Source organism: Mus pahari, chromosome 1 (assembly GCF_900095145.1).
Source record: "Mus pahari chromosome 1, PAHARI_EIJ_v1.1, whole genome shotgun sequence".
NCBI classification, from domain to species: Eukaryota; Metazoa; Chordata; class Mammalia; order Rodentia; family Muridae; genus Mus; species Mus pahari.
Window position 1 is genome coordinate 99922491 of NC_034590.1, and position 18604 is coordinate 99941094.

Consider the following 18604-nt stretch of genomic DNA (forward strand, 5'->3'; position numbering starts at 1 on the left):
AATAAAATAAATAAATCTTAAAAAAAAAAAAAAAGAAGGAGGAGGAGGAGGAGGAGGAGGAGGAGGTGGTGGTTGAGAACAACTGATGATCTAAGTGTTAACTGACCAGGGATCTGGATCTTCAACTTCAGCATCCTTTCTAAAATCCTATACATAGAAGCAACTCTACCTAACGTAACTGTTTTAAGCTACATTTCTCATATTACTAAACACAATTACATTATCATTTATCACTGTACTTATTTTACCAACTATTTATAGCATTTAACATAATTTTACTCAAAATATCAAAGATTTTTATTGATTCTAAAGTATTACACAACCCTTTTAGTTTTCCTACACTGCCTTAGTTTTCAAAAATTTATTCATTTGTGTGTATAAGAATATTTTGTGTACATCTGTTGCCCAAAGAAGACAGAAGAGGGTGTTGGATTACCTGGAATTGGAATTGGAGTTATAAATAGTTGTGAGCCACTAAGCAAATGCCAGGAAACAAACCCAGGTCCTCTATAAGAGCAGCAAGTGACCCATCTTTCTAAGCCCTGAATTACCTTTAACTACATTTATTGTCACATACAAAATTAAGTCTCGTTATACAGCCAAACAAAATTTTCTAGCCTTTTCTGTCTGATACTTCTCACTTCTATGGTCAGAAAATACTTTCTCAACTTTGGCAGATAACAGAATGTATACTGTCTCCAAGAGTCTCATGATTTCATGTTTCTACTTTATTATTTAAAATTCTATGTTTCCTGTACTATGCTCAGTGCTGACTACAAATCACTTCATTTAATTATAATAACCTTGTGTTACTCCCATTTTCAGAATGGATAGCAGCAGGCAGGCCAGAGGAATTAACTTGCCCACAGGCCTCCCACATCCCTCTCAACTCACAGCCCAGCACCCTTTCACTGTCACTCTTTGCTTCCATCTTAAGACTGAGGGATTAGAAAATGTGACCAAACCTGGTTAGTACCCGCTTCTCTGGTCTGGCCCACTTCCCCTGGTAATGATTCAAACTGGTCATAGGTCATCACTCATTATTAAGAAGAACAGCTTCAGTAATCAAATGAATACAACATCAAAGAACAGAGAAAGGAACAGCTCTCAATGTGTAATATGATAAGAGATGAGATGGTCTCAGAATATAAGGCTAGCGGCTGGAAAGATGGCTCAGCGGTTAAGAGCACTGGCTACTCTTCCAGAGGTCCTGAGTTCAATTCCCAGCAAGCACATGGTGACTCACCACCATCTGTAATGGGACCTGAGGCCCTCTTCTGGTGTGTCTGAAGACAGCTACAGTAAACTCATATAAATAAAATAAAGAAAAAGAAGAAAAATATAAGGCTAGTTCAACCCTGAAAAGGAATATGATTCAAGAAGACAGGAAGTGAGAAAGGAGGCTCTTAAGTGAAACAAACAACAGAAGCAAAGAAAGAGACAAGGCTAAGACAAAAACAAAACTAAATGAATTGGAGTGTGAAGGGCTAAGTCCAGCTTAAGAGGAGAATAAAAAAAATTACAGGATTTGAACAATATAATTCTGTTCACAAATATGTTGCCTTGTTTCAACAGATGGCTCAGGAAAGTTTTGATTTCTAGTGTCATGTGGCTAGTAAGTAAAGATACATCTTAAACCCTGGAAAGGCTCCACACCCAGTCTCTATATTCAACAGAACTTTGTTTTTCCTAAGTCTCCACAATCATCTACAAGGTTTTCTGCAACCACAGCTCACATGATTCTGGTTCTCTGAACATCCAGTGACATTTTTTTAACCTCCCAGTTTATCCCTTTCTGAGTTCCACATTAGAACCAGAATGAAGACTGAATGAGAAGCAGAGGAAGCGTCAGGAGCAGTGTCGGTGCTCTAAGGAATGCACAGTGCCAGGCAGGTCCTGTTCCTCCAGGCTCTTATGCAGGGGATGCCTCCTTGATGACAGCTTGTGCCCATCCAGCTCTGCTGAGGCATGCTAGTGACTTAAGCAAGAACACAGCAACACAGGGTTCACAGAAATAAAGTCTAGGGCTGAGTCCTCCATCATTACCAAGAAAGAAAATGTATCTAAAACAGCGTGACTAGTTACAAGGTGACCAGCTGTTACAAAAACAAAAAGGCTATGTTCAATCCGTTACTATTACTGAAAAACATACTGTTTTAAAACAATCCCTCCTAAACTTTAATCAAATAAATACCTGAGATCAGAGCCATGCAGAGTTATTCTACTGGCAATGCTAATGGGAAAGTGGAGAGCAATCTCTTACCTCCAATGGTGAGTTGCAAAGGAATCTTGTAAACTGCAGAGTCCAGTTTGAATAGGATTGATTTCATCCAGTAAGAATGGGGCAGTAAGAAAAACATACAAAGAAAAGTTATTATATAATTTTCCAGTAGGAGCATCTGAAGCAAAAGTCTGTACAAAGTTAATATTTTCTACAATGTATATAATTCATCCAGAGTACAGACAGTTCAACTCAGTTCCTAAGCAGCACCCAACTATTTGAATTAATTTATATAAGCCCTAAATATTTGTATAAAAACAAATACAGCATTAGTCCTAAAATAGTTCAGCTTTTAAATTTTATCTCATAACCTCTGAATATAAAACAACAACAAAAAAGCTCAGTAAGAGAGGAATCAACAATCTTTCAAATCATAAATGTAAAGCAAGGTTTAATTAATGCCAAGAACGGGTAGAAATACATAATTCAAGACACAGCAGAGAGTGAGAGGAGTATAGTATCCCTGCACTGTGTACCTCTGCTGCCACACTTTTCTATCAGCTCTCTCCATCCCATATTCCCTCTTTCTTTGTTGTTCTGTCACTCTTTCTCCTACTTCGCTATTTATCCTCCTTCACCTCTCTTTGACTGATGACTCATACATAGGCTAACAGAGCACTAAATGTTACTATACCAGGTTGCTTGTCTCTCAGTATGTTAACAATTCTAGAGGGAGGGACAGGAACTACTGACAGTGTAAACTTTCAGATGTCTCATACATATACATGGCAGGAGATTCATGTGACAGATATGTTTATAGAATCAACATTCTAAATCCTTTGAGATTCACTACAATAATCAAATATCCAAGTAAAATAAATCCATCTTTCTAAATGTATAGTAACTACAATAAGCGGCAGTGACCAGCCTGTTTCCAAGCACTCTTGACTTTCTCTACAACAAAACTAATTTGTGTGCACAGAAAATACAAATGTTTGTTCTCTCTGAGATACACATTGAAGAGCCAGGGGTATAGTTCAGTGATAAGAGTGTTTGCCCATCCTACAAAAGGTCTTGGGTCTGAGCCCCATAACTAGGAAAGGAAGAGACTGAAATTATCAGTAAACTTATATAATGTCTGGGATTTCCTTCTACATCACTGAGGAAAGGTGTTGAGGTAAGTAACAGAAGTTGACTAAAACAAGACTATTCATACTAAACTGGTGAGGGTAAGAGATAAAGACAGAGGACTTCTTCATGTATGATTAGCTCCACTCAGTGAATGTTTAGGTTTTTCTACAAGAAACTTCCCTTAATACAGTTTTTAAAAAGTATCAGCTACATCCTCCCCAAACTATACAAATATACTCCAAAAATAACTCGGGGCATATAAAAGTTACTAGTATCAACTAGGTTCTAGACTATAAGATGCATTAAAATATTGATACTGTGAAATTTTTCTTTATAATCGAACATAATTCTATTGATAAACCTTTTCTGAAAGTATAAAGTACACCAAAATGCTGTTTTTATGATACAATTTTATAAAAATGGAAATTGTATGATCTTGGGGTCTTTTGCAATAGCTCAACCTAAGAATCAATTCTCCTTCTCCCCATAACAGAAAGTGCCAATTGAGACACTAGATCATTTTAACAGTGGAGAAAAGGGGGAATAACAAAGTTGTATTCTCTTTGCTATTTTAAGGCTTCTATGTTTTACTACTCTATGTCTCTGTCACGTACATTATATGCATGCCTTTGAATTTGTAAGCAGCCCAGCCCAGGTTTAGTAGCAACTGATGCATCACTTTAAATAACAAACAAGAACTATGAAAATACTATCTAAGGAAGCAAACGTCTTCTTGAGTTCAATAATTCTCACACACACACACACACACACACACACACACACACACACATACACACACACACACACACACACATGCACGCATACACACACCTTAGCATGCATATCTGCTAATATTAGTGATACCAAGTTTTCAAAATAAGAAATTTGAAATCCTTATCCTGTTTGAACTGCCAAAATATGAAATACGTAAGTTTTCAACCTTGAAGTAGCAAAAACAGAGTTAACAAAGCACAGCACACATGTACACTATTCCTATGACATGATAAAGATTCCAGAAATGCTTCCTTTCCATCAGTATGAAGAGAAAACCTGTTGCTTTGTTCCATTTCAATCAGTCACTTACTCTGAGAAGGCCTAAAAAAAAAACTATACAGGTATGTTCTCAATACAAATGCTGATACCTTGAAAAATAAATGGCAAAATGACCTTTGTATACCCACTAAGACTGATTACAGAAACAGATTCCTTACAACAAACAGCATCATAACCACTGGTCAAGGTAAGAAAATGACTATGTTCAATTTTGTTGTGAAATTAAAGCTACTAAATATTTAAGTCCTTTAAAATAAATTATTATGGCCATAGTAAGTAACCCATATTAATACCTCAATATTTCTATCATGGGTATACTCATGCTAGTTAATAGTTTATAAGATCGTACTCAAAATATTCAGTCCTGTTGAGAAAATAAACATTTTTACCATGTTGTATAAAGTTCCTTACTGACTTATAGAAATGTATTTCATCACTCCAGAAACAATAGGATGCAAAATATTGTTACCTTCTTTATCAATCTATATTCCTTATCTACCTATCCATTTTAAAGATTCTTTCTGAAATAAAAATCTTAATATAATTCAAATCAGGAAAAACTTAACTGGAAATTTAGCTTTTCAATCACAGACATGTAAATTTTAAGTAAACAATAAATTTAATTCACTTAAAAGTGTATAAAATTTTAATTGTCAACTACCTTAAACTTAAAATTTTGTATTCCATAATTAGCATGCCCATATGCATGTGAGCTTGAGCTACAAAAGGACATGAGCAACCCCACATGGGTGCTGAGAGTCAAACTCGGGGGCTCTGGAAAAGAAGCACACTCTCTTAACCACTAAGTCAAAGCTCCTGTCCCTTGTCTTGAACTTTAAGACATAACAATCAAAGAATATCTGTTGGCAATAGTCTTGTGAGCTGTGTATTCAGACGCTGAACTCTGTGCCCCTGTCCAGGCTGCAACCTGATCTCGGGGCACTGTATAAACCAATGCGCTATAAAGAATATTCCCCATTCCCCAGTCTCTGATTGATTAATAAAAGACTAAGGCCTGTGACTGAGCAGGAGACGGAGGAAGGCAGGACTGGGTTTTCAGATAAGAACCACAAGAGGAAGAAGAGAAAAGGAGGAGGAGGAGGAGAAGGTCACCAAGAGGCAGGATGGACCATGAGCACATGTCCAAAGGCAGCCTGCTCTGAGGACACACTTGAAACAGAGCAAGACTTGGGTGACAAATTATAGCTCAGAACCTGCTCAGCACAGTGCAAGCAGCTTGCAAATAAAATACCAGGTTTCTATGTCTTTTACTCAAGAGCTAAATGGGAAAGAGAGGCAGAAACTCCCAATAAATAGCATCAACAATTATGGTCTATATTCAAAATTCAACATACGATGCATCATTTCCAATTTAAAAATCCTTTAAACTTCTAAACAAAGGGAGGGGAGAGGGGAGGGCAGCAGAGTAGGGGAAGGGGGGAGGGAAGGGGAGAGGGGAGGGGAGGGGGAGGGGAGGAGAGGGGAAGGGGAGGGGAAAGGAAGGAAGGAAGGAAGGAAGGAAGGAAGGAAGGAAGGAAGGAAGGAAGGAAGGAAGGAAGGAAGGAAGGAAGGAAGGAAGGAAGGAAGGAAAGAAGGAAAGTTAATTTACATCAACATTTGTTTTTCCTAGCAATTGGTTCACCTTGCTTGGGAAGAGGCATTCTGATTTCTAATCCTGGTACCCACTACCCTAGCCATCACCACTAGGCTGTGTCACACCACCTTCTAACAGCTCTAGAGAGTAAAATAATGCCTATACTGACTTCCTAAATAGTATTCCAAGTACAAATTGTCCTCCAGAGTATGTTACATTTAGAAAATTCCTTCTGTGCTGAGACTTGTTACTTGTTTTGAAGGAGAAAAAGAAAGAATAGAGAAGTACACACTCAGGCCGGGCGTGGTGGTGCACGCCTATAATCCCTGCACTCGGGAGGCAGAGGCAGGCGGATTTCTGAGTTCGAGGCCAGCCTGGTCTACAGAGTGAGTTCCAGGACAGCCAGGGCTACACAGAGAAACCCTGTCTCGAAAAAAACAAATGAGAGAGAGAGAGACAGAGAGACAGAGAAGTTCATACTTCTAATTTTGTCAGAAACACAGTCAAATTATTATCAACGATTTTATCTTTATACTAAAAATTTTCAAAGATAAATCCTTTAATGTTCTTGAAATGCTGTTTAATATGCAACCACAGTTAAACTCTGGTGTTTTAAAGAAAATACTGAACATTAAAATGCAATTTTTATAAAGCTAAACTGCATTAAAACCTTTTTTGCGTCATGCACAATGGTACACGCCTTTAATCCCAGCTCTTGAAAAGCAGAGATAGATGGATCTCTTGTGGGCTTGAGGCAAGCCTGGTCTACAGAAAGTATTTCAGGACAGTAAGAGCTACATAGTGACACCCTGTCTCAAAAAGCTGTCTCCATCCAAGTACAATTCCAGTCCTCTAACTGTTCAGATCAACTACCTAGAATCTCCTCGTTTAACGAGAAAGCATTTCTACTGCTCATAGTTTTGGACCTCTTCCTTACTACACAGTTTATACTGTCTCCACTTCCACCTTAAGCCTTGGGACCCTTAATCGGGGTGGGAGGGCAAGGGAGGGCCTCCTAGTGGGGTTTGGGGAGATTGGGTTCCTGAATGCACCATAATCGCTGTATGAAATATTTTTTAAAAAGTCTAAAGTTCAAAGTCTGGTTATAAATCATCAAAAAGGCAAAAAAAAAAGTCTTTATTTAGAATTTTATAATAATTAATCTGAATCAACCTCAAGGTAAATTCCTCAGTTCTCTTAGGAATTTGGAAGTCTTAATTAAATCAGCCACCACTCTACATTGTGTCCAGTCACACTTTAGATTCCCTTCCAATGACCTACAATTTATATTCACACTATCTTAAGCTGGTTGTTGTCAGGCAGGATAAAATTTTTATGCTATGAATGTGGCTCTCATAAATGTACAAGTCTTAGAAATTTAATTCAAAAAAGGAACAAAGTTTTATACTATACTGCAAAAAAAAAAAAAAAAAAGTTAAGTCTTTGGGAGCAACCTAAAGACACAAACAGTGTCTTTTAAAAGTCTCTTGAGAGAAAGAGGGTCAGATCTGTACATAATAGTGAGTCAAAATGAAGGTCTGAAAACAACTGTTTTTTATGAGAAGAAGAAGTGGGTCTGGAGAGATGGCTCAGTGGTTAAAAGCTTCAAAACTGTCTATAACTCCAATTCCAGGAGATCCAATACCCTCACAGTAATGAACATAATATAATTAGATAATATTTTTTATTATTTTAAAAATAATAAAAATGTAAAAAAAGATTCCCTAAATTCATGTTACAGATATTTTCTAATCCATATGTTAACAATCAGTTGAAAGATTAATATATACTACATTCTGACCAGAACTCTGCACAAAACAAACCTCAATGAATCTTAAATAACGACAATGAAAATCTTTACATTGTAATGCATTAAATACTAGTGGAACTGGGATCTCGTTAGCTTTATATCTATATGCTCATCTGATTCACTTAAATCACTGTGCCTCTGGTTTGTTTGGTTGGTTTTTTCAAGACAGGGTTTCTTTGCGTAGCCCTGGCTGTCCTGGACCTCAATTTGTAGACAGGCTGGCCTCAAACTCCGAGACCTCCTGCCTCTGCCTCCTGAGTGCTGGGATTAAATGCATGTGTACTATCCCAGGCCACCCTGTTTTTCTTTTGAATCTGTAAAGCAATTTCAGTCAAACCACTGTCCCAAGCTGGTGCCCCATAAAATGTCAGACACCAGATCCACTTCAGTGATTCTAGGTCTAAGTAAATTGATAAATTCTCCCAGCCACAGCTGCCTTTTCTCACCTTTGCCTTACCTCAATTACAAGGAATCCTGATAGTCTAAAGACTCTGGACTCCCATGTTTAAAAAAATCTTGACTTTCATTAATATAGTGTTTGTAAAGCTACATCACAAGAAACTTACACTTGCTTTTAAATTTCATGTAAGCTCTATCAACACTGCACAGAACCAATTCTCCACAAAAATTTAAGAAACACTGGTCCATGCCAACTAACTCAAATTATTGGAGGTCGGAAAGATGGCTCAGTGGTTAGGAGCACTTACTATGGGTTCAATTCCTAGAACCCATATGACGGCCACAACCACCTCTAACCCCAGCTCCAGGAGACCTGAGCCCTCTTGTGACCCCTATAGATACCAAGAATGCATGTGATACACACATATACATGCAGGCAGAGTAACCATACACATAAATTTAAAAAGAAATAAAAAGTTCTTTTCTGGAGCCAGTGAGGTTGTTCAGCCAGTAAAGGAACCTAGGCTACCATGATGTCTACAAGCCCAGTTTGGTCCAAATGGAAACAGAGCTAACTGCAGCCAGTTGTCCTCTAACCTCCATACAAAAACACAGAAAATAAATTAAAATGTAACTTAAAAATTTGTTTTAATGAGTTCTGCTTTCTACCCAATGATATCCTCTAAGAGAATCCAGGTATTAATAACACTTGGGATTCACAAATGGGCCAACGACCACAGGATGTTGAAATGTCTCTTGAAAGATTCTGGTTATCTGTGCAAAATAATTGAAATTACTCTACAGTATTAACCTCTGAGTGGTGGTATACTGATTAAAGAAAACAAACCTTTCAGCATGCAGCAAATGTTCTATCATTTATGCTGAATGGTGACTATAGGAAAATTCACATATATAAAAATCAACATACTGTATAGCTAGGATTTAGGTTATCTTTAAAAGGAAATTTTCTACCCCTAAATTCTCTAAATTTGTCCTAGAGAGGCTTCAAAAATATTCAGTAAAACCACAGGTTCAGTGAGAGATCCTATCTCAAAGCATATGGTGGAGTGTGAATGAAGATATTGCACATCAAATTCTGGCCTCTACACACACATGCACAAAATCACACACAGAATTCAAGCCAACCTTGAAAAATAAGACCTTCCTCCCAAATCAGAATAAATATAAACTGAGGGTAAGCAGAAAATACCACATAACCCACAAATCAAAATTAGCATTTGTTGTTATTTGTTTTCTTAATGACTGACAGTCTGACTGAGATAAGATGAATCTCAATGTAGCTTTGCCTTGTACCTCTCTGATGGATAGTTATGTTGGAACATTTTTCATGTTTATTGGCCATTTGTATTTCTTTTTTCACAAACTGCTAGCTCCTTAGTCCATGTTTTGATTAAGTTGTTTGTTTCTATATTGTTTAGAGTTTTTTGTATATTCTAGATATTAATTCTGTCAGATAAGTATCTCCCATTTGATGGGCTGCCTCTTCATTCAATTAACTACTTCCTTTGTTGTACAGAGCTTTTTATCATGAGGTCCAATTTGTCCATTGTTGGCCTTATTTCCCAGGCAACTAGGATCCTATTCAGAAAGCCCTTTCCCATGACTGTATCTTGAAGTGTTTTCTCGAATAGTTTCTAATCTACATCTCTCTATTTCTCTAACAGCTTCTCTAGTAGTTTCAGAATTACGGGTCTTATAATCTAGAATCCATTTGAAGTTGTTTGCTGTGAAGGGTGTGAGACAACAACCTAATCTCATGCATTTGTTAACAAAGTTGTCATTTCTCCAACATGTATTTTTACATCTTTATAAAAATTAGATTATTTTAGCTTGTGTGGTTGAGACCTTCTATTCTGTTCTGTTCTGCAGATCAGCTTAACCTATTGCTTACATACAGAGAGAGAGAGGGAGGGGGGAGAGAAAGAACGCCACCATGTGGTTGCTGGGAATTGAACTCAGGACCTCTAGAAGAGTAGTCAGTGCTCTTAAGTGCTGAGCCATCTCTCCGGCCCCAGCTTAACCTACTTTTTTGCGCCACTATCAGACTGTTTGGTTACTATGCCCTCTGTAATATAACTTGAAATCATCAATATTCTTTTGTCTCAGGATTGCTTTGGCTATCTTCTTTTTTCCCTATTTCTATGAGAAACAGGGCTGGGATTCTGATAGGGATGCTATCGCTGCCAGAGGTTTTAATTCTTCCAGCCTATGAACACAGGAAGTCTTTCTGACTTACAATACTTTCTTCAGATTCTTTCATCAACACTGTAAAACTTTCATTGCAGTGGTCTTTCTATGCTGGAAGGAATAAAAACTAGTCCAGTCTCTGTGGAAATTAATATAGACTTTTCTCAAACTAGTGATGCAGAGGCAGGCATGGTGGCATATGCCTTAATCCCAGCACTCAGAATACAAAAGGTAGGCAGTTCCCAGAGTTTGATACTAGCCTAGTCTAGAAAGCAAGTTCCAGGACAGTCAGGACTATATAGAAAAATCCTGTCTTTTTAAAACAAAAACAAAATACCAACAACAACAAAATCCCACAAGAAATACATTTACCACATTTATGTAAAGGAATCCAAGAAGCATACGGCAACGACACTTGTGTATCAGCATCTATTCCAACACTATTTTAAAAATCATTTTTATTTTTATTTCTTATCTAGAATGTGCAAGACTGTGCTTTATTCATTGAATTATCTTTCTACCACAATGACAGAAACATACAAGAAATTAAAATGTTCATATAATTTGGTGAATAAAAGAATCACATTCCTCTATAACCCAGGGGAAATGAATATCGGAAATGTTTCGTTTTGTTTTGTTTTGTTGGTTTTTCCAGACAGAGTTTCTCTGTGTAGTAGCCCTGGCTGTCCTGGAACTTACTCTGTAGACCAGTCTGGCCTCGAACTCAGAAATCTGCCTGCCTCTGCCTCCCAAGTGCTGGGATTAAAGGCGTTCACGGCCTCCCTGCCCAGCTGGGGAAATGTAAATGTAAATTTTTTGAGCTATTTCAGAATGACTGTTACATAAGAGCTCAGAAATAGATGCACCAATATTTATAAACCAACACAAATATAGATTCTCTTTTTGGACACACTTCAAAAAAATCAGAGCTGACTCCCAAAAGCTAAAAGCTGTTCTCTGAACTCCACATAAGCATCACACCACATGCTCTACAATCAATCTCTCTCATAAATGAATAAATGAAATAAACTTTCAAGAAGAACTACCATCCCTTTTATACCAAACAAGACATTTAATATCTTTCATTTTGTTCAAATCCTCAACTTTCAAAAATAACAGAAGTGTACACAGCTTGCTTGCAGTAGTTACTGTGCGTGTACTTAGTAAGTTAAACCTAACTAGTACTCAGGCATAGCACTGCTACAAAACTGCAGGTAGTCAACCAAAGACCAAACTGTGATACCCCATGTGATAGTTAACATGAAGAAACAAAAAAGTGGCCGGGCATTGTGGCACATGCCTTTAATCCCAGCACTCGGGAGGCAGAGGCAGGCGGATTTCTGAGTTCGAGGCCAGCCTGGTCTACAAAGTGAGCTCCAGGACAACCTGTTTCGAAAAAAAAAAAAAAAAAAAAAAAGGAGAGAAACAAAAAAGTGTCTGAGGCTAGAGAGGCGGTTTCTTGGTTAGGAGCATGTACTGCGCTTGCAAGACCTGAGGAGGTCAGAGTCTCAAAACCCACTTTAGAGGGCTCACAGCTGCCAGTAACTCCAGCTCCAGGGTGTCTGAAACCTCTAGCCTCAGCCACACTGTGCTTGAATACCCACGCAAAGGCACATCTACATAATTTAAAACAGAGTAAATATTTTAAATTGTTTTATTTGCCAAAACATCTCTCAAGCATCTTTTTCCACTTTCTGAATTACTAACAACAAATTTGGTGGCCTGGTTTTCCAGCTAATGACCAGTTTTCTAAACCATGTTTATATCTACCTTTTCTAAAATAAACCATGCTAACCTGCAAACGACCACTTCATTACCCTTGTTTAATGACTTTCTCTGACCATTCCCAGTCTTACTCCACCAAAGGAAGCTTCACAAAAGCAAGGGATCTTCATCTGATTTTTCACTGAGTTGCTGACTGTATTAATGTCTTTGAAACAGTGCCTTACTAGGAGGTACATAATATATGTTTTAACAAATATTACCAAAAAATTTAAAAAGCAACAAATTTGAATACTTGACAAACTAATACAAGAACTGAAAGCAAGAAAGAGATTAAGAGGTGACAAAGAGCAGTAACTTTGTGGGTTAGAAATGGTGGGAGCACTGGGATACTGAACACTCCTAAAGACATGAAAGTCAAGATCAAGAGGCAGGTCCTGCTGAGTGTTCTGTTTGAGAACAGACAAGAACAAAATATACTATGGGAGGATGGTCATTTTAAATTTTCAGAGATCACAGAATGCTTTAATTATTTGGAAAATTTGTTTAGTTCAATACTTCATTCATTGATGCTGGTTATTCAATATTAATTATTTAGGCCATCTTCAACCCTCCAACATAGCAGCCCCATAGTTTTACATAAAAAGTACTAACTTTCCTACATGCTGCCCTGCACTAACCATCTGCAGTTCTTTAGCTAAATTCTTAATTCTCTATTATATGTAAGAAAAGTGCAGCTACATATAATTATGAAGAACTTAATTATGAAGAACTTATTTCTAATGTTATACATGATGCTGACTTGTGATCTAAGACAACGTTTAAGAAATTTTAAACAACAGAAATTATAACAAATAAATGTTCCCTGAACTAGCTTGAACTTTCCTTGTATCTCCCCTCAAAATACTAATAACATTATGCTGGAAATTCAAGAGTACCTTTGTAACAATGAATTTAAGTAAATGTAATTCATTTCTTAAATGTTAGAAATAAAAAGCCTTTGGCAATTTAACTACTATCAATTGCAAATTCTTACAGTTTATGATGGGCTACACTATACCATTGAGTCTTGACTTTGAAACTGCTCATAAAAAGTATTTTTTATTATTATTAAATTAACTAAGACTTCCACTGTACTGAAGTTAACTCAGGTTTTAATTTTTTTTGTTTAGAGGTCATGGGTATACTTCAAAGGTAGAGGACATGCATAGCATGAGACTCTAGGCTCAATCCCCTCTATCTTCCCCAAATTCAAAACACTCAGATCCTGCCACCATAATTCAGCTAACTATAAACTAGAGTACAGTATCTATACAAGCAGTATGTGACAAGGTGTGATTTGTCTGCACAACTGACAGATGTTCACTCTTTGATATGTTAAATACAATAGAGTAGAACTAGTAAGAGAATATGAAGCTGGAAGCTCATCTGAGTTAGATAACATTAAGAGCTTTACATCATTCACACATGATAAATTGCTTGTACTTGCACTTTATTTCCTCAGAGCAAATCATATCTAGCAAACATGAAGTGTTTTTCATACTCCTGGGGCTGAAACACCAAGCTACACATCGCACAGGAAGAACACTAAGCAAAAGGACAGCAAAGGTGCTTCAGGTCTGGTGGCTCAAGTAAGACAGCAAATCAACACTCCACCAGACCCTTTCCTGTCTGATAGTCAGAAAGAACCCAGAGGGACCTCTTCCCCTTTTGCACACGGGCTGCCCGATCATGAGTACTTGACTATAAATAATCTTCCCTTAAGTACTCCCAGAAGTGGAGGTCTACTTACACCCTGGCCTGTCAAAGGGAGGTCGACAAGTTACATTTTAAAATGATCTTTTGGTGAAAGCAAACCAGCCTCTAATACCAATCACTACAAACTTCAAATTCAAACAAGATTACATCACAAATCAACAACAAAAACACAGTCACAAGAACTAAATCACCAGCACTTCTTTACAGATACTGCAGTTTCTAATTGGTGGCAAGAGAAACAAGACTTCCAGAACTGACGGTGCTGAAGGAGAGCCCACCACTTTTAAAATGTCTTAACTATAAAGTAGAAATTCAAAATTAAAAAAAATCACATGTTCACTTTTAAAGCCTTTAAAAAAAAAAAAGTAAAACAAAAAGTACAATGTGATGGTGCACTGAGGCAAAGGGAGGTAAATCACAGTGACTTCAAGGCCAGTCTAGTTGGTCTATAGAGCATGTTCAGCTCTAGCCAGGGCTATATGAGGCTCTGTCTCAAACTTTTTTAATAAAAAAAGAAAGAACAAGGTTAGTTATTATAGTTATGCATTTACAGTTGAATGAGAAAAAACTGTCCTGGGGGGCTGGAAAAATGCCTCGGCAGTCAAGAGCACTGGGTCTTCCAGAGGGCCCACACTCAACTCCCAGTACCCATCATAGAGTTTGAACTCTAGTTCCAGAGGATTCAATGACCTCTTTTAACCTCTGTAGGCACTGCACACATCTGTGTAGGTGCATATAGGCAAAATACCTTCACACATTAAAAAAATTAAAAATGAAAACACCTAATACTCTCATTCACACAAAAACAAGCTAATTGTAGGCCCAGAGCTGGAAAGATGGCAGTTGTTTAGAATACTCGCTGCTCTTGCAAAGGAATGAAATTCGGTTCCTAGCAACCACATCATGCAGCTGACAACTGCCTGTGACACCAGCTCCAGGAATTCCAATTCCTCTGTCCTCTGCAGGCACCTGAAATTACACGTACATATGCCTCCTAACAATGCACACAATTTAATGCAGAAAATAAATCTTTGAAAACAAACCAGAAAGTACTGGTAATGACAGGAATGGCAAAGGAACTGCTGAGCCAGAGTAATCAGTTTCATTTTGGTTGGTTGGTATTTTTGGTTTTTTATTTTGTTTTGTTGTTTTTCAGACAGGGTCTCTCTACATAGAGCTGGCCTTGAACACACAGAAACCCACCAGCCTCTGGGATTAAAGGAGTGCATCACCACATCCAACCCTACTAATCAATTTCTTAAGAATTCAAATGTGTGTGCACTTATGCATACTCTCCTGTATATACATTATACCTCAATATTCTTTTAACTCACCTACAGGAACTAGAATTGCAGCTTAATTGATAGAGTACTTGCCTAGAACACCTATAATCTTATAATCAGGAGACAGCAGCAGGATAGTGAGAAGTTAAAGGTTAGCCTTAGCTATATTGCAAGCTAAGGCTAGCCTGGGATATGTAAGATCCTGTTTCAATGAAATAAATAAATTTACTTAAGGACAGTTTAACTCTTTCACAGGTTAAAAAAAAACATTTAATGTTAAGACTATAATTATTAGTAAATAAACCCTAAATACAGGATTCTTAAAAGACCAATTGGCTTAGAGACTTTCTTAAGTTTTATTTTTTTATGTGCTTGAGTGTTTTTGCCTACATGTATGTCTATGCATCATGTGGGTGCCTGGTGCCCATGGAGGCCAGAAGAGGGCATTGGATCCCCTAGAACTAGAGTTACAGACAGTTTTGAGCTACTATGTGGGTACTGAGAATCGAACATAGGTCATTTGCAAGAGCAGCCAATGTTCAGACCTTTTTCTTTTCTTTATAGTCATCAAATCACAATTTTTAAAAAGTAACATGTTGGAGGCTAGTGAAGAGGCTCAGCAATCAAGAGCATTGCAGACCAGAGTAGCCTCAAAATCAAGGCAATCCTCCTGCCTCTGCCTTCCAAGTACTGGAACTATCGCTATACACCATCACATTTAATAATGAAAGTAAACTTTCTAAGGATTATAGTTATGCTGTGTTATACAGAAAGATTTTTCCTTTTTAGAAAATGCATGCTGAAGAATTTAGGAGTAACATGTCAGATGTTTAAGTTAAAATGCTTCACACAGAAAGATAAAGCAAAGGAAAAATGAACGCGGTTCCACTTAGAGGATGGATACACAGATATGAGGACACCATTCCATCAGCTTTTCTGTGTTAGATAACGCTCATAATAGAATCAGTGTCTATGAAATCTGAGGCCACCGGGACTATGACTATAGTTTTTTAGGTAATTAGAAGAGCTAGAAGAGTCATTGTAGTTACTTTAAGAAAAACTGTACTTAGTTTTTATTAAATAATAGTATTTTTCTAGAAATCAACATTAAATTTTGAGCAAAAAAACTATCTATATAAAACTATTGGTTTTTAGAAAGCAAGTATTCTTTTTTTCTTTAAGATTTATTTATTTTTTATTTATAGGAGTACACTGCAGCTGTCTTCAGACACACCAGAAGAGGGCATCAGATCTCATTACAGATGGTTGTGAGCCACCATGTAGTTGCTGGAAATTGAACTCAGGACCTCTGGAAGAGCAGTTGGTGCTCTTAACCGCTGAGCCACCTCTCCAGTCCTGAAAACAAAAATTCTTAAATGTTGTCTTTATACTGTATTATACACAAGGTAGGTCACAAATCACCTATTTTATTTATAAATACTGTTTTCTGAAAATCTGACATCTTCCTGAATAAAAATCATACTGAAAATATATACTGGAGTGAATTATGAACCCTATTTGACTTTCTATGAGCAACTACATGATACTTTCCTAAGGATGCTATTGAAGAAAAAAAAAACTTAATTGTTACCAGGAATATCTAAGCTATATTTATCCTTTTATCAAATTTCTCAAAAAGAAAGCAAACTTTGGGATTTTAAGGAGTTATTATATGATTGACAACACAGCCAAAATGGAGTTTGTATACTAATGACAGACTGTTAGTTTAAATTTCATAAACAGAAATGCAAAAAAGGCAAGAAGTTCTCCCATTACTTTAACAAAACTACAATGTGGTACTATAGAGTCTCTTTTAAAGGCAGGAAAAGAATTTTTTTTCAAAGGAAAAAAAATAACTCTTTTGGGCTTTTCTTTTTATCTCACTGAAAACAGGAATGCTAGTTATTTGCTCCTAAAGAAAACTGAAATTGTATATACAATGTCTTTTGAAGTCCATGTAAAAATTAGCTTTTTTCCCCCATATAAAACATACCTCACAACTAGGAAGAACAAAGCAACATGCCCAAATCCCTTTCAGCAGCTAGTCCCATAGAGAGAACAGCAACTTGGCATGTATAGTAACAATTAAGTCCCAGGATGGGGATGCAGCAAGAAAAGGATCCCACGCGCAGCAGAAACCACCTCCTTACACAGAACTGTCATGAAGTCAGGGAGAGCGTCCTGGGAGTTAGCATTCCAATTTATTTATCTTAGAAGACAAAAGCTTGGAACTGTGTGAAGTGCCTTGAAAATAGCTTATTAAGGAATATTACAAAAAACAAACACACAAAAGACCCAGAACAGTTCTGCACAGGTCAAATGAGTGTTGAGCAAGAGAATGAGGAAAGAAGATGCTTCTCTCTGCCCAAAGAAACTAGCTATATGTGGGGTGGAGCATAAGGGTGTTCAAGTATTAAAATTCTTGACAAGAGCAGAGACTATGGTGGTAAGCAATTAGGAAGCCAAAGGTTCCTTCTGAGCAACAGCTAACTTGTAGGTCAGTGGCTTACCACAGAGAAGCAGAAAAGGAGACAACTAAAGGAACCTCCAATCAAAGCAAACCTCAGTGACTGCCCTCAAAACTTCCCCAGCCAAGAAACCACATTTAATTACTTCTGACTGCAGAGCAACATTCTCCCCCAAGGTACTGCTGGAAACAAATCAACCAGTAGAGTAGAGAAGCTGCTTATGAAACCAACAGAAGCAAACATTTAGAAAGACCAAGGGAAGAGACAAACACTATTGAAGCACTGTCACTGAGCGACTATACACAGAAGCACTGTCACTGAGGGACTATACACATGCCTAAGGCTGAGCCTCCAACAGAGACTCTCAAACACTGGGGCAAGCAACTATAAAAATAGCATGTGCACGCTTGTTTTGTTGGGGCGGTAACATATACAACAGGAATGAATGCAGTGACAATAAGGCTGTAATAAAACTGGACAGGGGTAAAACTACAGTAGAGTTAGGAAGTGACACTAGTCTTAAGATGTCTTAAATCAGAGATTCTCAACTGTGGGTCACAACCCCCTTAGGGACCCGAACAACCTTTTCACAGGAGTCACCTAAGACCATTGAAAAACACAGATATTTGCATTACAACCTATAACAGTAGCAAAATTACAGTTACGAAGTAGCAATGAAAAAATATTTATGGTTGGGGTCACCACCACATGAGAAACTGTATTAATGGGCCGCAGCATTAGGAGGGTTAACAACTACTGTACTAAATCCACAGAACAAATAAAAGCCAGAAGAAGCAAGTAAAGTTAATAAAATGAAGTATAAATAGCTACATTTTAAAAATGGATTTATTGGCTGGGCAGTGGTGGCACATGCCTTTAATCCCAGCACTTAGGAGGCAGAGGCAGACAGATTTCTGAGTTCAAGGCCAGCCTGGTCTACAGAGTGAGTTCCAGAAC

The 18604-nt window shown here is 37.5% G+C and overlaps 1 protein-coding gene across 4 annotated transcripts in view; it reads right to left on the reverse strand.

The window, feature by feature from the left end:
- Ate1 (arginyltransferase 1) overlaps positions 1 to 18604 on the reverse strand; it is a 114047-nt gene that overhangs the window by 77289 nt on the left and 18154 nt on the right. For all 4 annotated transcript variants that reach the window (XM_021191919.1, XM_021191914.1, XM_021191911.1 and 1 more), the window contains exon 8: positions 2264 to 2296. In XM_021191919.1, the coding sequence (XP_021047578.1) occupies positions 2264 to 2296 (33 nt within the window). The remainder of the gene's footprint in view (positions 1 to 2263; positions 2297 to 18604) is intronic.